Source organism: Varanus komodoensis, unplaced genomic scaffold (assembly GCF_004798865.1).
Source record: "Varanus komodoensis strain SLA01 unplaced genomic scaffold, ASM479886v1 scaffold34_1, whole genome shotgun sequence".
NCBI classification, from domain to species: Eukaryota; Metazoa; Chordata; class Lepidosauria; order Squamata; family Varanidae; genus Varanus; species Varanus komodoensis.
Genome location: NW_025335854.1, coordinates 6,193,457 through 6,213,404, shown reverse-complemented (window position 1 = coordinate 6,213,404; position 19,948 = coordinate 6,193,457). Strand labels below are relative to the sequence as shown.

The 19,948-nt window shown below is 48.8% G+C and overlaps 1 protein-coding gene across 1 annotated transcript in view; it reads left to right on the top strand.

Annotated features, from left to right (window-relative positions):
• Positions 1-19,948, top strand: part of CACNA1E (calcium voltage-gated channel subunit alpha1 E) — a 228,082-nt gene that overhangs the window by 201,775 nt on the left and 6,359 nt on the right. Inside the window, 7 exon segments of the mRNA XM_044439166.1 lie at positions 12-139; positions 9,093-9,189; positions 11,356-11,461; positions 12,973-13,080; positions 13,712-13,812; positions 14,986-15,092; positions 16,598-16,706. Coding sequence (XP_044295101.1) covers positions 12-139; positions 9,093-9,189; positions 11,356-11,461; positions 12,973-13,080; positions 13,712-13,812; positions 14,986-15,092; positions 16,598-16,706 — 756 coding nt within the window.

Sequence of the window (19,948 nt, the reverse complement as noted above, 5' to 3'; positions counted from 1 at the left end):
TCCATCCATAGATGCTGAACCTCTTTGTGGCCGTCATCATGGACAATTTCGAATACCTGACTCGAGATTCCTCCATCCTGGGACCGCATCACCTTGATGAATTTGTACGGATTTGGGCAGAATATGACCGAGCTGCCTGGTATGTAGACACACCCTGCTTGGAGGACCTTTGCAAAGCCTGTTGAGCTGTGACTCCCGAGTCAAACACAGATGGGCGGAAGGGCTTTTCTCTGTCCCATAGATTTGAAAAGTACTTGTGCAAAGCCCCAGCAAAGTGGCTCCCGGCAAAAATTCGGAGTCTGGATAGATTTAATCGAGGGTTAAGAGCAATCTATGGAAAAATAAAGCATCAGAGGTCCATAAGTTCTGTGGTTTTGTATCCTATAGCCGTGGTTTTGCAAGCTGCCTCTAAATCGAAGCAGGCAGGCCATTCCTGTTGCCTGCTCCAACTACACGTGTGTTTCCTGCGTGGTAGGAATGACAGGGACACATTCTTTGCTGAGTGTGCAAATACACTGCTAGCCGTGCATAAGCAGGGCTTCCCGTTGGACGCAAGTGTTTAAGGATGAGTGCCTGATAGTCATTTCTGATGTGGCATCGTTTTGGGTTACAGCATGCCAACAGGGACACGGTTTCAGAACACTTCTCAGACCATTTCTGGCAGGAGCAGCCATCCTGTCACCGAACGTCAGGGACACACCCAAACACGCACCCCAGATGTTTCAAGAGCGCTTTGGAGAACTTGCTTTCCACTTTGTCTCCCATGGGGTTTTCCTTATACGTGTCCACACGTGATAGTGCTTGGCCTGAACTTGCTCAGACACTGTTGTGATTCCAGGTAGCCCACCTCAAATCTCCCATCAGAAAGCTTGACAGGTTCGTTCTTTCTCCAGCTGGCATTGGGGCCCTCTAGGGTTTAGAGTTCGGCAAATATGGTGGCCACTTAAAATCTGTGTGCCTGTTCACATCCATAGGGAAAAGGCGATTATCTTTGGAACTCTTACAATCCTGGAAGTTCACTAACTGGACAGAATCTGTCTTTGCACGCTCAAACTCTGGTGCTGTTGTGTTCTGTGATTTCATCCAAGCTGCTGTTCTCTTGATAATATTACTTCACAGTGTGACCTCTCACACTTTCTTATCCAGACTAGATTTTTCTCTTCCTTTCCAATGATATCCTCTAAAGTCTTAACATCCAACGCACAACATGGATTGGAGAGAGCAGATCTCCTCTGGAGGCAGATCTGAAGCATAAAATCAGAAGAATCTCCTAGCTCTTGCTGGGCTTCATCAGTTTGCACTACATGTTGAGAGGTTGTAGTCCTTAAATGTTGTCCATTAGCATGGACGGGGAGCGGCCCACTCTGACCCTCTGCGGAGTAGTTTTGTGCACGCCTCTCCTTCCAAACTTGTGAGTATTTTCCTTAATTTGGAATGGTGGAGGGCACCAAAAGCTGCCACATTCTCTTGCTCATGGGTCCCAGTTCTCAGATGTGCATGCATGGCACATTTCTGGGATAACCTGCACAAGGTTCTGAGCATTTCAGACCACATCCTAGAAACAGAGTGGTGTGCACTTAGATAAACTATGAAAGAAAGAATTTGGAATTGCAGTGCTCCAAACAGCCCAAGGAAGGATTGTATTTTGCTGGAACAGTTCTGTGATTCTAGCAAGCAATAGACACTTAGACTAGCTTTGCTTTTACTTTTATAAGCTACTTTAAGGGAGGGAGGGAGGGAGGGGGAATATGTGGCACTTTCATGATGATTATGTTTATTGTGTTAAGGGATTTCAACAGCAAGCGCCTATAATGCAGCTCAGGAAGGAAATTAAGTCTCCAGGTTGTGCCTCAATAAATATATGCATCATCAAGGTGCTGCAGGCTAGTCTTCTAAATTTTGTTTCTCATTTAGAAGCTGTTGACTGTTCTTTCACTGGTACCACTTTAGTTGCTCATTTTAAGCCAGGAAACCATTGTTATTTTCTTGAATGTTCTAGAAAAACAGAAAATTGGATTTTTTCCCCCCTAGCTTACATTTTCTCTCACCCCCAACCCCATATATTCCCATTAAATTTCCTATAGCAAACCTATTAAACAGGTGTTTTGCTAGGCCTGACTTTAAGAGCCATTGGGCTTTGGTGGAATTATGGAGGATCCACCTTCCTCACTGGAACTTGCTTGCTGTGCTTAATGGGCCCAATACAAACATGTACATATAATTGTTGTACTTCTACACTGAAGCGTCATTTAAGACCCCAACATAGTTTGTCCTGCCCTTTCACTGATCGGTTAAGGAGGCAGACAGTGTGCAGACAGGAAGAAAACTAGTATGTCAAAGAGAAGAAGTCCAAAACACCTTCAGGAGGCGCCTTGGCCATACATTCCGCCTCACCAGCTCAGGTCCTCTGGGCATAATCTTCTGATGCCTGCTTCTGCTGTAAGATTAATGTCGACTAGCCAGAGGACTTTTCCAGTGGTTGCCCCTAAGCCATGGAATGGTCTTCTAGGAATGAGGCATCTGATTTCCAGAATTCCCACCTTTAAGAGGGAACGAAGAACATGCCTTTTCCAACAGGCCTTCCCAGGTTAGTTCTCATGTCAGTTTTATTTGAAATTTAATATGATTTAAATTGCCCAAAACCTATTGGAACGGAGCAGCATATAAAAAATTTAAATAAACAAATAAAAGAAGGAGTCTAGCCTTCTCTGACTGACATGCTAGCTCGCTCACACACAGAGGTGTGAATGTCGCACTCCTGTGAATCCCCACTTGGAGCCTTGGTGAAGATTTATCAGCTCAGTGCTAAATAGGTTAAGATGGGGAAACAGGATTAACTATTGTGAACGACTTCAGGGTTTTGCACAGAGAACTGAGACATCATTTGCCAGCTATGAACACTTGCAGGGATGGAGAAGGAGTAAGCTTGCAAGTCAGCTTCACTGCGTTGTGCGATGCACAGAAGGGGCAAAATCTTTCCCTCCTTGCAGCGGCCACAGCGGTAGCATTAAATATAAGGTGGCTCTCCTATTCCTGTCTCTGGTCCGCAGCTCATTTCAGGAGATAGAAATGACTGGATGTGTTGGGCTGGTCCAGTGATGCCAGCTCAAGTTTCGGTTCTGTACTCTTTTCTTATTATCACTGTGCAAAACTGGGCAGCGATTTTATATCTCTGCACATCATGTTAGACACTCACAGGCCGACATGAAATAGATGCAGGACCTCCGCATCACAGCGGTAGCTTGAAACATATCTCAGCAGCGGACTGTGCAAAAGCACTTGCTTCTCAGATCGGGGCCATTTTAGCTCTTTCATGTCCTTTTTGTTGGCACATACGATACGATCAGCTCTGCTACTCTGAACCCATTTCCCCATGATATATCCTCCTCAGCAGAATGAGTCGGAATAGAAAAGGCGATAGCTATATTTTTTACAGGGGGTGGGGACCATTCAGAGCCTCTTCCTAGTGGGAGACGGGAGGAGAAAGAAACGCAACTTGGGTGCCACAAGTTACACACCTGACTCCGCTTTCCCGTTTCTTGAGCAGCCCTATTAACCCACCTGTGTTTCCTTTCCAGTGGCAGGATCCTGTATAAAGATATGTACAAATTAGTACGGGTGATCTCGCCTCCTCTGGGCCTGGGAGAGAACTGCCCCTGCAGGGTGGCTTGCAAGGTTTGCCTCCCACCCCCCAGCCACGCCCCAGTCACAGGGACATCCATCACACCCTTCCCTTCCTCCCTGCTCCACACCTCACAAGGGAACCCTAGCATCGCTTTCCTTCGAGTTTAAAGAGATTCGAGTCTGCTCAGAACCAGCAGCTGTAACAGCCAGGCAGGGCTCAGGAAACACATTTTGGTTCTCGGCCTAAATTGCAAATGCATTCCCAGGTTGGTCCTCCAGAATGGAACGGGAGCGTGTTTGATTTTTGCGGGCTGCCTGTCTCCCGTGGCACAGACAGGTTGTTTGGGAGTGCTTCCAAGTTTGCAGCCCTGCAGACTTCCTGTCTTTCAAGCGCGCTTTCAAGGGCTGAAGAAGTACGCAAATCAGAAGGATGTGGCGTGGTAGGGGGGGAAGAATAAGTTGCTGTTATTACTTCACTTCTGTTCGGAAGGGCAGCTTTAAGGAGCTACAGAGCTCGACTTGTGAACACTCGGAATTTCAGTGTCGGGGACCCTCAGAGATAATGTAACCGTGCCATTCGGCTGGCCAGACGCAAGCAACCTGCCCTGTTTTCACTGAGACGGGATCTTGCATCTGGCTTGCTCTATTTCAGATAGTAGGCAGGGAGGTCATCATTGCTGGATGCTCCTCAGTCCAAAGAGATCCCTCACATAGGACGCTAGCATATCATATCGGGAAGGAGGCTGGCCTAGAACTCTCCTCATCAATATCCAGTTCTTCATGCAAAGGAAAGTATTGTGTTCAGAGAAGCACTTCATTTCACTGAAGTGGTGTGGTTCTTATACTGGCTTCCCATCTCATTATAAACAGACAAAAAACAAGTCATTGAGATATCCCCATTTTTACCCTGTATACAAAGACTCACGTGCATCCACAATAGATTCTTTTTAACCTGGCTTAACTAGGCTAGGGTTTTCTCAGTTTCCGTAAATTACCGGTTCCACTCATACGGGTCTTGAAAGGCTTGCTTAGTCATTTGTTGAGCCTAAATTGTGGCCTTGCCATTTCAGCCTGTTCTGGCAAAAATAGCAAACAAACAAACAAACAGCTTAGTTTCTGGGTCTAGGGACTAGGATCAACATGGTTCTATCCTTGGCAGTTTTATATACTTCAGACTAGAAAATGGTATTTCTGTGTACATAAAACTGGCCATCAAGTCCGTAAGAGAAACTGGCTCTTTAATGGGTAAAGGAACCCTCAGCTCTGCGATTTGCCCCTTTGACCCTCACAGAATGTGTTCCTGAAGTTGATTCCAAGTAATCTCTAACACAGTTAAGCAAATGACTTCTGAGATGAGAGACCCACACAGATTAGTTCATTATCCAAGCTCCACATAGATGCCTAGTGCTTTCAACCTCCATATCAATGATTATCTTACTCATTCTATTAAGAGAGAGAATACATTGGCACATCACACCAATCATGGGCTGGTTGTTGACTAAAGAACCACAGTGCAACTGACAGACAGTTGGGCTCCCCGTGGGTTGTTTGCCCCTTCCCTTCCCCTCCTTCCCCTGGACCCCTCCAGTAATAGGACTGACTTATCTTTCCCCGTCCTGCCCCACCTCATGAGCTATTTTTGGCTCCTCACACTTTTGTGTTATATCCCTTTTTTGGAGGGGGAGATTTGCAAAACCCAGCTCGACAGCTGTTTTTTGTGATTCCTGTTTTGACAGCTGCTGACAGCCCCTTCAAAGTGCCAGAGTGGTTCTGTGAAGGGCTGGCAGATCATTTCCTTAAAAAAAAATCTGTACACAGAAGGTCTGCAAATATGTTCATTCTTTTTTTTTTAACTTAACCACACTTGTACAACATGTTGCCCTGAAACAAGCCACCCTGCAGGTTCTGGTCTGGGTTTCCATGCCATAATAGCTATCCGTGATGAGCTGTCATGTTGAGCAAACCCCATCATGGTACGCTCTTGTTATACGAACATGCTAGAATAAATTGAATTGAATTGAAATTGAATGATTAGAATAAATAGTAATTATTGTAAGCCATCCTGAGACATTTTATCGCAAAGGACGGGATAAAAATGTTTTAAATAAATAAATAGTTTCTTCTGAAATAAGAAAGAGGCTATATAAGAGAATGCAACCACATTGATGTCGATGGCCAATGATTACCAAATTTTGCCTATTGTAAAGAAAGCTGTCTGTAATACATCTGTGCTGTGCAAACAGAATCTGTTTCAGCTCTGGAAAGTAAATGTGCCATCCTTCTGTACTTCTTACTGGTCTACTTCTAGGGCACCCTTCCTGCAGTGTAGCCTTACTGCAGTTCACCCTTCCTTTACTGCAGTGTAGCCTTACTGCACTTTTGGGCAAAGATGGCCATGAAACGATAGCTTCTGCTCAGTGGCCTGTCACCCAGTGATATCAAGGTTCTTTAGAAGGCAACTATCCAAAGCATGTTTTATTTCTTTCTTCCCTGCTGTTGTCCTTGGAGGCACTTCACGAGTTCCCTGCCAAAAGCCTCACCACAGCAAGGTGAAAATGTTGTTAGTGCCTGCTTGCGTAAAAAACAAAAACAGACAGTTTCCACCACAAGCTTTCCCCTCATCTCACAGGCTGCCCACGTTGGCTTTCTCACTAAACATCCAACTCTTCAACACATCTGAACCTTCCAGAGCCAAAGCAAATCCAGGCGTTGCCTCGATTGCGGTGCAGAAGCATCAAGTATAAGAAGGTGCTTCTTGCATTCCACGGCAGACATTGCTGGCAGAAGTGTTACGAGTGGCTCCCACAGAGCGTGTGCAGGAGACTCTGGATCATGCAGAGGCATTGGAAGCATGTGGGCTCGCTCCCACTTCTCAGCAGCAGTGGGAAACGTGTCCTGCCGCGGTTGCCTCTTGCACAGATATTTCCTTCCATCCTTACACACTTCTAGCCAGCAGGAGAGAGAGCCTCTTGAAGTCTGTCGGTTTCTATTCATGGGCTGACCACTTGCCCAGCCATGAAGAGCAAGAGGTCACTGGGCAACCTGACCCTTGCCTATTTTTCATCTCCTGTGGATAGCACTTGACCAAATTTTCACCAGTTTTTGGCTCTTCTGTCATTCTGGAAACAAAGGGAAGCTTATCTGGGTTTTCTGTAGTCATGCCAATCAAATTAAACCAGCCACATCCCCTTGTATTTTAAATTCACTTGTTGTTCCACAGTACTTTGTGGTCCCTCTCAAGCTCTGCTCTCCTTTTTCTTGCAAGATTTACAGCAAGACCTCAAGGCTGTGATTCGCTTCGTTGCTCATGCCAGTACTGAATGTGATTCCCATTCTGAAAGGCTTCACTCTGAGAACTCAGGACTATGGAGCTTGAAACAGGGAAGGGGGGAAGTTTAACAAATTCCAAAGTATCCATCTTGCTTTGAAGATAGCAGTTTTACGAAGTGGCTGTGTTGAAGCCTGTGATAAAAGCATGCCAGCCAGCCAAGCTTTCCTCCTGCGGAAACATCCCCATAACAACTTTTAAATGTGTCCAAGTCACTTTGAGGTCCGGACAGTTTGCACATAACACCAACTATGGAGCCCTGCCTCTCAGCTGCTTCTCATTTCCACTTCAGTAAATATTTCCCAGCACCCTGGATGGTTAAGGGAGAAAGAATGCAGAGTTTTAACCCATGGTTTGTTGATGGGCAAAACCTGGGTTGTCTCTCCCTCAACCATCCAGAGTACCTGGGTTTGGATTTCACGCCAAGCAGCCCAGGAATGGGACATATTTGGGTCATTTACCAAAGCAGAAACAAAGTGGAAGGGGCAAGCCATTGGGGGCAGCATGTCCACCTTTCCTGCACAGTCACAAATAATCCAGGTTTAAATAAACCACCATCGTTGTGGCTTGTGCACTGGTTCAGCGTGTCATTTGGCAGGGCAACAGGCCGGGCTTTTTAAATTAAAAGCAAAATAAAGCAGGGAGGAAAGAGGACAGTTTGGGGAAATTGATTGACAAAAGGTACAGTAATTAAGCGCACTGCCCAAATACGGAGGTAACCGCAATTAAGTATCTAGGTAGAATCAGTGTTGTTTTCACAGCTGGAAAGCAATCCGATGTTTAAGCATCCTCTCCGTGTTCATCTGCTCCGAAGATTTTAGATGAGCCTGGAGAATTCCCTTAAGAACTAGCAGGCAAGGCTCAGCCTGCCATCTCACCTTGGGGGAGGCGAGAAACCCGGAGCAGTGTTTAATGTAAGCCTGGCACGGGCAAAGTTTCACTTCACGTAGGTGCTTGACTATGCCAGCCCCGGAGTCCATTTTGGAAACCTTTTTGGAGGAACGGAAGACTTGCTGGTGGACCCTCCCCTGGCGTTTTCTCCGGGTGTTTTTGCTTCACCTGCCAGCAGGCAAGAGAAGTAATCTGTGAAGAAAACATGCTGAGAGGTCTACGTTTCCGGCTTGCTGGTCCCCAGGCTTATAGCAAGGTTAAGGATTCCAGAAGGAGCTCCCAGATCAGAGAATGGGATTTTCCATGAGATTGGAGCCCTGGTGCCTTTTAGACACGAAGCACTGACGCTAGGCTGGAATGCTGCAGCTAGGAAGTGACCCCCCGTTGCTTTGAAATGGGGGGTCCAGATGAAACTGGGCCTTGCGAAGCCAAACAGCTGCCTCTGTGAGACTCTTTAAACTCCGGCCGGGTGGAACTTGAAGCCGCATGTGAGAGAGAAGTGGGGGGGGGAGGGAAGGAGGGGGCCGGGGAGCATGGCATGAGGACTTCTCTTCTTGCTTTTGTTTTCTGAGCTCCTTAGCATGCCTTTGCACCAGTGCATGCTGGGCCAGTGCTCCATCCCCAGAGCCGGATGGAAGCAAACGGATGCCTTCCTTTGACCAGTGACCCCCGTCTCACTGCCCTCCTATGCAAGATGCCGCTTTCTGCTGCGTACGCACTGCCAGAGCGGGGGGTACATGCCACTTCAGCCACGGGTTATGCCACTACAGGAATGGCAGGACTGACAGACACCCCTGGCAAGAGTCGCGGGGAGCAACTCTGGTTCTGCGCCCCTCCATCTCTCCTGAATAACCCCTCGTTGGAGTGTTGTGTATCTTGATTTATACCACTTGCACACAGTCCGAGGAGCCGGCCGGGGCGGGGGCTGCCCCTTCCAGAAAAGAGGAGCCGCCCGGAGCGTCAGCCGGGATCCCAGAGCGCAGGCGGATCGTGCTGGCAGCATTCCTGGGCCTGTGTGAGCAGTGCTATAAATCCTCATCAACACAGGCTGTCCTGTATGATTTGCATTGATTAATGGGTCTTCTGTTCTTTTCCTGTTTTGTCTGTTTTTTATTTTGTTTCCTCTCTTTTGTTCCCTGTGTTCTGTTCTGTTTCGGGGGTTTGGTCTCTGGGAATGCCCTTTTTCCGTTTCTCTGCATCCCCCCCCCGACCCCCTGTCCCCTCTGTCCTCTTTCCCCTCCACGAGCAGTGGCCGCATCCATTACACTGAGATGTATGAAATGCTGACCCTCATGTCCCCACCACTAGGCCTCGGGAAGAGATGTCCCTCCAAAGTTGCATATAAGGTAGAACAACCCTTCTTTCCTTCGTGGGCTACTCTCAGTGAGGAACGGGAAAGGCCGAAGCACGGGATAGCGGGGCAGAAGGCGGTGGCTTGGTGCATTTGAGGGTTATTTGTACCCAGCTGTGCTCACATCTTACGCCTAGTAGTCAGATGTGTGCTGCCGGAAGCAGAGCTCGTTTGCAAGGGCTGGCCCTGCCACCAGAGTTAAGGCTGCCCCTTTTCGCTGTAGGAAACAGGTGGGCGTGATTTGGTTTAGCTCAGGGATGGGGAATGTGTGGGTCTTTGGATGTGGCTGGACTGCAGCTAGCCAACATATGGTGAAGGATTGTGGGAGCTGTAGTCCAAGAACATCTGGAGGGACACCCATTAGCCATCACTGGCTTAGCTCCCGGCCCTAAAACGGTACCAATGGTAATGTAAGGGAGAATCTTTGCAAAGAAATTTTAGCTTGGGAGATAGCGTGGATAATTGTCGCCATATTGGCTCCAAACATTCCATTGCAAAGTGAATGTTTTGCGTGTATGAGAGTCCAGAGTCCAGGGCTGGAATTGGGCCCTGCCAGAGATCACAGAATGCCACTGCCTTTTAGAGTAGACTTGCCCAGATGAGTCGAGCCAATGGGATGACTCAGGTTGGAGCAGCTTATACTGATCTTAGACCACGTCCTCATGATGCAAAGCTGCTTAAGTATCCGTGGCTGCAGACATGCGCAAGGGAACTTGGAATAAATCCTACTGAGGCTAGTAGAGCTGCCTTCAAGAATGCATGTACTAGTTTGCATTTGAATCATAGAAAACTCTTCTGCCTGATAACGAGTTGGAACCTGAAACCTCGCTGTACTTGACTGATAGAAGCTGGTCCAATAAGAGACAAGACTCTTTCACTGCTGTGAACAAAATACAACTAATTCCCTTGCGTAAGAGAAGAAGTCTAGAATAGAGCACCTGTATAGGAAGAGAATGGGAGGGAGCAATGCCGTCCCAGTTGGCCAGTGGGAATATAGGGACAGATGGAGGATGGCATGCTCATCAGCTTGGCGTCTTCCCAGTGGAGCACTTGACTTACCATTTTGCATGGCCTGCTCAGGAAAGAGGAAGCCTGGCACGGAGGTCAAGCTAGAGAAGGCCCTGTGAGTGTCGCGGTAGCATTAATTAAATGGTCTTTCACCCTTCGTAGTAATGGAAGGAATCTGCAGACCAGGTTCTTGGGAGATGTGACCTGACAGGAGACTCACTGGGTAGGAGAACACCCACTGGAACGACTGGCACGCCTGGATGCATCCAGTTGCAGGGTTGTGGCCAAAATGTCCAAGTCTCAGATCCTGGAAGGCCAAGTTCAGATGCTACAAGAGAGGAATGCTCAATCACAGCCTTCGGGGCCATTGCACAGGCGTGTCCACCTATGGCTTCTCTCAGGTCTCCTTCCACGTGCATGCGTTCAGAAGCACAGGGTCCGTTTCCCTGCCTCCTCCTATGCACATGGAAACTGTCTGAGCTGGTGCCTTGCCTGATGTCTCTGGGCACGCGGTGCTCCCGGAGAGCGCAAGAATTAGGGTGGTGGGTGTGGCTGGGGAACAAGGAGAGGTGCAGAATATACCCAAAGCAGTATATACTCTCTGGGAAGTGGATTTGGCCATTCTGTTTGCCCCCTGGGGGTAAAGGAGCATGACCCACCCACGCCTGCCTTGGTCATTGGTCTCTCTTCATTTGCACTTTATCTCCCCTCTCTTCAGCCTCAGATAAGTTGGACCCATTGCATGACCAATCATGTGCTGCCAAACATGAGATCTGCATTCTTTAAACAATCTCAAAAAGGGGGCGCCAGGATGTAGCGAGGTAGCGGGCTTCTTAAAAGAGCCTTGCGTTTTCGAGCCACCTGAGATGCAACAGTCAAAGGAACTGAAAAGCAAAACCAACCAACCAAAGCTAAAGCGGCTCTGAATTGGAGATGCCAGTGCCCTGGGGCCATCTCTCCCCGTTCAGTAAAAGGACAGTGCTCTTGCGGGGGTGTGATCTGAGTCAGTGGGGACGGAGGGGGCGATCCTTGCCCTCCTTTTTGGCTCTCCTGTTTGCTGCCTTCGAAGCATTCTTCCCCATCCCCCTGATACATTTTCGATATTCTTTCCTGCCTGCTTCCCCTCCCTGCCCGCCCCCATTTTCTTGTGCAGAGATTGGTCCTGATGAATATGCCTGTTGCTGAGGACAACACGGTCCATTTCACTTCCACCTTGATGGCTCTCATCCGAACAGCCTTGGATATCAAGATCGCAAAAGGTAAGGCAGCGAGGCAGCGGGATAGGGGAGGTGGACAGGCAGCTAAAGCAGAAAGGCCCCATTAGCGATTGGCTAGAAGCCTTGCCCAGAGTCAGAATAGACCTGAGTTGTCGAGAAGCCTGAGCTGTGCATGGGAAATTGCAGGCATTCCTCGTGGTGTTCGAGCAAATTGGATCTTGACACAGCCATCATAGCTCAGAGTAGGCTGGGTGAAGATGTGCATTGTCTTTTAAAGGTGCCATTCCATGCATGTTTAGCCAGAAAAAATAGTCCTGCAGCTCCTGGCATACTCCGTCCAGCATGTCTTTGTGGTCTCTGCATGCACACGATGCACCCCAAGAGATGAGCACCCTCACTGCCCTGGCACACGCCTCCTTTTTCCGGTCCTGGAGCAAGCCCTGATAAAGAGCAAAAAATATAAGGGCTCTGCACATGGATTTGGACCAGCTGGTGCGGTTCTTGGCAACGCTTCTGTTGGAGCTGCGAGGGGGGCCTGTGGAGCAACACCCCCCCCCCCAGGACAGGGTCCGACCAGCTTGTGTCCATACACACGTATTTTTTCTTTTTAAAAGTAAAGTGGTATAGCCTCCCTGAGATGTAAAAGGGCATTGACATTAATCTAACCTTATTTTATTCATCTGTCTGTCTATTTAAAGTGTTTTATATGCCATTCAATACCAAAAGTCTCTGGACAGCTTACAAAGAACAAAAAACAAAGCAACCATATACAACAACACCCTACACACTGTATCCGATAAATGATAATAAAATCAAGGATAAAACCAATTAACTGTTAAAATATTGGGGAAATAAGGTATTTGCCTGACACTGAAAAGAATAGAGCAACAGGGCCAGGAAAACCTCCCTGGGGAACGTATTGCACAGTCAGGGGCCACCACTGAAAAGGCCCTTCTCCGAGTAGCTGCCCTCTTGTTTCCTTCAAAGAGGGCTTCTGAAGAAGAGCCTCTGCCTCCGATCTCAAGGGGGAGGCCGGCACACAGGGAAGAAGGTGCAGGAACAGGGCTGGTGGACACAGCTTCAGGTATCCGGACCCAAGCTGTTTAGGGCCTTATAGGTCATTGCCAGCACTTTAAATTGGGCCCGGACTTCAATTGGCAGCCAGTGTAAATGATATAGGACCGGCGTGATATGGGAGTATGGTCCCCGTTAATAACTTGGCAGCTCTATTCTGGACCAATGGAAGTATCCGGACTGTCTTCAAGGGCAGCCCCACGTAGAGAACATACCTCTGGTGAGCTTTGAAGGTGCTTCCAGTGTGTGGCCCGGTGGACAATGTCCGGCTTGGCCACCAGGGATCGATCCCTGCCCCTTCATGAAGCCCACCGTGTGGTCTTCCGGCAAGGTCTAGGCCGTCTTTGCGTCATCGTCACGGTGAGTTTCTGGAAGGAGAGGTGGGACACGGGGCATGTGGAACGAGCCCAGCAGCCTAGTCCGCCCTCTCTCCTTCTCTTGGCAACCAGCCGACCTCCTTTTCACCGGCTTTCTTTTAGGTGGGGCGGACTGGCAGCAGCTGGACTCTGAGCTCCAGAAGGAGATTCTGACCATCTGGCCTCACCTTTCACAGAAGATGCTAGATCTGTTGGTGCCCATGCCAAAAAGTGAGTCATTGCGTGGGGAAAACCGCGGGGCTGCCAGGTTCTGTGGAACCCGCACACATGCCTGATTTCCCACAAATGGGAAAGGACGGGAATGCAAACAAACCTCTTTCGCTGTGCCCCGATTCCAGCCAACCTGGGATTCCAGCACTTCATCTGGACTTCTCGCCTGCCCCATCCCTGGACCTAAGACAGGGAGTTCTGCCCTTTTAAAAGGGCGTAAAAAATAACCTTCTAAAATCCTTTCCCACCTGAGCCTCATTTATCGGTGGCTTTCAAAAATGCAAATGCCGTTCTAAGGATGCAGATAATGTAGTGGAGGGGCAGAACTGGGTTAAGGAAGCTGAGTAGCCCCAGGAAAACAACCCTGGTTTGCCTCTGATTTCCTGGTGACCTGCATTCACGACTTGGCAGCCCGAGTACCTGTGCATGCCTGCTCCAACTCCTAGCGCCCGTCCCTGGAGCAGTTCCCCCCAGCCTGTCCCCTGCTCAGTTTCATGTATCACAGGTAATGTGTAGCTTGCCTCACAGCCTGTGAGGAATGACACGTCCTTTATCCCGCTTTCTACAAACCTGTTATCACGGCTTAAGAGATCTATTTTGGTTAACATAAAAGGCTGCCTTTTCCTTCCAGCGACAGACCTGACAGTTGGAAAAATCTACGCAGCCATGATGATAATGGACTATTATAAGCAGAGTAAAGCTAAGAAGCAAAGGCAGCAGCTGGAAGAACAGGTACCGTTCGGCTGCAGTAAGACACGTGCCGTCCGGTTGCATTGGGGGCAAAGATGGGACATTCGGATTCTCCCAATTGTATGGCAGAGTTTAATCTGAATGGGTGTGGGCAGGTGGCAGTTATGTGCGCAAGAATTAGCAGCGACGCTTTGTAAACTGTTTAGGCCTTCAATATTCGAAAGGTGGTTTTCAATCCAATGTGTAAAAATAGTTTCTCTGGAACAATGACGAGAGTTTGTGTCTAGACAGGAGCTCTTGGGCAAAGCAGGGTCAGTTTGCGTGGAAAGGCGTACGTGAAGGAGGGAGTTGGGAGGTCATTGGCTCGCGCTGCCTCTTGACCCCCATGTGGTTCACGTTGTTTTTATGGGAACCCGAGCAGCATTCGTACCCTGAACTTTTGCTGCGTATGGTCCCCACTGGGAGCAGCGCTCCTACCGACACGAGTCCCTGAATACTGACCTGGAGGGCAGGGACTGGGCTGGCGGACGCAGAGCAACTGCGACATTCATTCCCAAATGAACGAGGATTGTGTAAACGGGTCAGATGGTTGGGAGCTCTTCACCACTGGATGAAAAACTAGTCAAGCTGCAAGTTCAATGTGAATGCGGGGAACCATACTCTTGACCTGCATCGGATTCACAAGGGCAGGTTAAATCCACTGAAAGGGCCTACTTACTTTGCCTTTATGCATTAAAAAAAGAGCGGGGGAACGATCAGCCCAAGAGTTGTAGCTCTTTTTGCTGTTTCCCCTGTAAGCATGGTGGCTTGGTTCACTCGAGGCCAAACTGGTGTGATCCTGTTTGGTGTTTCTGTTCATGTGTCAGCCCTGTTCATGTATGAAAAGGAGAGTCTACTGCTTAGCTAAAAAGGTGCATGTTGGACCATCTGCTTATTCCCCGCACCAAGACTCAGAAATGGGCCAGGCCAGGGGTGAGTTAGAAGTGGGGGAAGATGAGGCAGAGCAGGGGGAGCGTTTTGCGCCTTTCGCCCATGCACAGCTTGCCGCATACACGCGCGCACACACACACACACACCCTCTGTGTATGGGACTAGAGCAGACCTGGGAGCAAACCCACTGGGCATTCCCCCTCACACCTGGTTTGGTCCTTGGAGGGTATGAGGTCGCTGCTTTACTCAACTGTACTGAGTCCGTTTCCTCTTCTTTCCGTTCAGAAAAATGCCCCCATGTTCCAGCGCATGGAGCCTTCCTCTCTTCCTCAGGAGATCATTTCCAATGCCAAAGCTTTGCCTTACCTCCAGCAAGACACACTCTCTGGACTGTAAGTGTCAGGGGCTGAGGACGCAACTCATCCACGGTGCCAGGCGGGCGGCTCGTTCTTGGAAGGGTGCCGCGAACACGGAGGCGGGGCAGGGAGAGGGGGCGCTTGGGCGAGGGCTCCGAAGGAGACCCAAAGGCCTTGGCGATATGCGGGCAGGTGCACTAGAACGGCGGCGTCATCGCTCTGTATTTAATGACTCACACGGCCCCGCGCTGCACACGGGAATTGCCGAGCTGCGGATCCAGCCCTGGCGATGCTTTTTGCTGCATTTCCAGTCCTCGCCCAGAGCTACCTCTCCCCTTTTCTTCCACTCTCCCATCTCTCTCTGCACCAGGCCAAGTCTGAATAGGGAAAAAATGTTGAGAGCATTGTTAAGCTCAGACTGTAGCAGAGGAATAACTCGGCATAAAAATACCACCCGAAGACTCTCCCACATAGACAACACTTCTGCGTCACATACGATTTGGGCATGCTGTGGAAAAGCACCCTCTGCTCCAGTCCTGGCGGAAGCAGGGCTGGCCCATCGACTAGTAGCATCTGTCAAACAAGCACCGTATTTGCTTGGGTGCGGTTTCTGTGTGGAAAATGACGGCTGCTATTGATGGGAAAAGTGTATTAGCAGTGGCAGCCCCGAGCGGGTTTGGCCATGCTGGTTTTGCTGCCCCAGGGAAATCCAGACCCTGCTATCTTGCCCCTTCTGATCTGTGCAGAAAAGCTTAACTGTCGGCTGGAGCTAGGCATGTGCGTAACCTCCCTCTTGACATAAAGCTAAGTATACCTAACACTGGCTGAATATTTTAATACTCTGGTGAGCAGCGTAACAACAGCAGCTGAATGCAGCATGTTGCTGGCGTTCTGTGCCCTCAACTTGTCTCCAACTTGGGGCGACCTCCCAAGTGGATTCTCAGCAATGTCCGACCCATGACAGCCCCATTCAGCTCTTGTAAATTCAAGACCGGGGCTTCTTTGATGGAGTCCGTCCATCCCACACTGGGCCTTCCCTGACTTCTCCCGCCTCTGCCTTTCCCTGGCATGAAGGTCTTCTCCAGGGAGTCTGGCCTTCTCATGCTGTGCCCAAAGTACGGCGGCCTCAGTTTTGTCATGTTTGCTTCTAGGGAAAGCTCCGGCTTGGTTTGATCCAGGACCCACTTGCTGGTCTTTCTGAAGTGTAACACCCAAGCGCCCTGGCCGGGGAAAGGTGGCCTTCCTGAAAGGCTCAACGGCAGTTTTAGCGCGGATCCCAGTGCAGGCCTTCCACGCTTCCCTCTGAAGAGAATCCCGCAGGGCACCCTCTCAAACAGATGGCGCTTCTGAGGGCAGTGGGCTCCCAGTCAGATCTTCCAAGAAAAGTTTCCCCACACAGTTTAGGCCACACTTTATTAAGCATGGCTTTTCAGTGAGATGGGATAGTCGTCTGCTTTGTGAAGGAGGAGAGCAACAAGCATCAGATGCCACACCTTGGAGACGTGTGTTCCCTTTGACCTGCAGCTGGACTTTCTTTGCAGGAGCAGCAGAAGTGGATTCCCCTCCCTGAGTCCACTCTCTCCTCAAGAGATATTCCAGCTGGCTTGTATGGATCCAACCCATGGGGAATACCAAGAACAGCAGTCTTTGGTAAATCATTGCGCTGTTTATGAATGGCTCTAAATGTTTCTAGTGGAAGCCTGGTAGCTTTCCATGGTTTGCATTTGCTGCTGAAAATGTTCAAGGGTGGTGGTGAATTAACCCATGTGTGCATGCTTACTATCCCAAACTATCTCTGATATGCTGCCTCTATAAACTATTTCACTAATCCTGCTTTCCATATCTAGATTTTAGGAAGCCTCTTATTCCTAAAGATTGGCCATGAGATGTGGGCATTGCCTACCACTCCCTCCAAAAGACAGTGGGCCTTCCTTTGGATTGATAATGTTTACAAGTCATTTTTCTACTCCAAGAAGCACTAAACCTGGTATGCAGCCTCCAGCTGAAAACCACCCTAAAATCCCGGTGAAAGTGCTTCCTCTACCATTTCCCAATCAGAAGGCACCCCCTCCCCCAGTACCTCTGGCACCTGATGATGTAATTTGGAATTTCCAGCTTTCATGGTATTAAGAAAATACCCAGTGTGTTAGGGAATGTCCTGGTAATGCTATTTTAATAAACTGAGTGGCTGCTGCATTCATGGATCTGGAAGCATAAAATGCTGGAACTGTTGATTATCCACATAACTAGTAGAGAGAAGACCCAAAATTGTGTTCACCTTAGCCTAGTCTTTTTCCTACATAATGACTGTTTCTGTTAGGAAACAGGAGAGTCAATGGTTACCCAACCCCTGCCATGGCGACTGGCGTATGACCAATCCTCCTTGGACATAATGGGAGATCCAGGAATGGTTGAACTTGAGTATAGAGTACTATTCAAGATCAGGAACACTGGGAAGGTTCTGTGAGGAGAAGCTGCAGCCTGGAACACAACAGATCAAGGAATTATTTTGAGCTTTTAGTGGGTACCTGTCCAGCAGTATTCTTTCCGGAAATGCCAAATCCTCACCTGTTGTACAGGAGTGCTAATCATAAAGATCACCGCCAGAACAGGCCGTCTGTGAGATCCAGGCTGCCCTTTCCAGTTTTTTCTAGCAATCCTGCTAACTGTACTTTCGGCACCACCAACGCACCCAACAGCCACAATCTAACGTCTTCCACTCTTCTTTCTCTCTCTCTCTCTTTCTTATACTATGCCATTTTTATATTATCTGGCAGTTTCCCCATGAGCTGGCCCTTTTCCCCATGCCTGACAGCATGCGGTATCACAATAGCGTTAGTGTGTCCATCACAGGGCCTCTCCCTGGATAGCTTTGGCCTCGGTTTAGCCTTGGGTGCATTCGAGAGCTGGTCCACAGCCTCGCTGGGTGGTGCCTTCCCCCCAAAATGAACGATTCTGTGCAATCAAGTTGCCTCTGTTTTTATTTATTTATTTATCGATTTATAGCCTGCCTTTTTCCTACAAAGGGCTCAAGGCAGCTTACATCTATCTCCTCCTCCATCTCATCCCCACAACAACAACCCTGCGAGGTAGGCTGGGCTGAGAGTCTGTGACTGGCCCAGAGTCACCCAGTCGGCTCCATGGCCAAGCGGGGACTCGAACCCGGATCGCCTGAGTCCCAGTCCCGTGCTCTTAACCACTACGCCACACTCTGTCATTCCTGTCCACCTACAAAGGTGGCTTCAGGAGCCCCCTTTTACCTCAGGGTTGTGGTGGCAACTTGAAGTGGTCCAGATGCTTGGCCTGCGACTCCCAGAATTCCTCACCACAGGCTATGCTGTCAACGGGAGTTGTAGGACAAAAGATCTGGATGGTCACACATGGCCCACCCCTGTGGCAGGAAATCAGAGTCAAGGAAAGTGGCTGAGATGTGGGGTCACAGCATAAAAACCTCTTTCTGATTTGCTGCCCCAAACAGGTGACCTGAAGGAAAAAGAGGAAAAAGTGAACCCATGTTTCATATTACACTACTCTATAATACCTCGCCCTCATTAGATTTTTCGCTGTTGCTTTCTAGATGTGCAATTCATTTCGAGTGCTCAGCCTGTGGAGATGTGAAGGGCTTTTAACCTTTAGTAATGAATGGTCAGTGATTATTCTAATTGCTAGAGAGATGATGGATGGATATGGACTGCTGGAAGGTCAAATTGCACCACTGTGATTGTAAATCATTTGTGTTATATACTAGCATGTTTTGTAAAGGTTTTGAAAGGTAATGTGTACTCCAAGTGTCTCCTATTCACAACAAGGCAGAGCCTCGGGAGGCTGCCAGCTTTAAAAATGCCACTGTGGTCTCACTTCTGACAAATTTGACACCCCCTCCCTTGCCCCATGTTCAGTTGAGCTATCGAGGCCAGTTGTCTTTGTACGGGTTAGTTTTTTAATCGCCGCAATCAGCCACCGCAATGGGTGGGGAGGGATCAGGGCTGAGCCACAGCGAGAATTCCTGATGCTTCTGGGTTTGTGTTCATCTTGTCTTCAGTGCCATGGTCCCGATCCGTGCTGTTGAGTCACATCACACCAATGTGAACACACGCCTCCGAGTCACCCTCACATACGGCCGACTTTCCAGCCGGCGGCTGTAGTGTCTGTGTGTGTGCGGCTGTGTGTGCATGAGTGTGTGCGTGTGTAGCTACGCACCGCCTTGACACCTGTTGGACTGCAGTGCTCAGTGTGTATTTCCAGTCCTTTCTGTGTGCTTCTCAGAATGTAATACTATATCTGTGAAATTTCTGTCACACAGATGCACATACATATGGTATGTCTCCGTGTACTCTGGCACACTTCCACCAAAAGAAACTGCAAACAACATTTTGTGATGTCACTCCTGTTGGGGGACACCGTAACTTGCCCCAATAATAATAATAATAATAATAATAGTCCATAGCAATAGAGAAACAGTGAAAATGCACATGGCACCAAAACATAAAACTCTATCGCTTTACAAATGTCTGGAGAGGCATTTGTCGGTTGCCTGGAGAGCTCTGTGCAGACACCAAAATATAAAAACTACACAAGTCCAGAAAGTGAATGAGCATCAGGAGCACATCTGCCAATGCAACTTTTGAGGACTGTTAGCCGCAGATAAATCAGAAAGGCACAGAGATTCAGCTCCGTGATGCGGCTCAACTGTCACCTGGTTGAAGACAAACGAGCACATGGACAAGAGAAGCATCCAGGGAAAGAAACTGCGCTGAATTTCCATGCTCAGCTAGTCCAAAATCAATGCACCCATTTTCTTCGATAGAGCTACAGCTACCGTTCGATTTATAGCTGTCCTAAGCACATTTCCGGTGCTGTGTGCATCCTTGGGATTACAGGCTGCCTCCCTC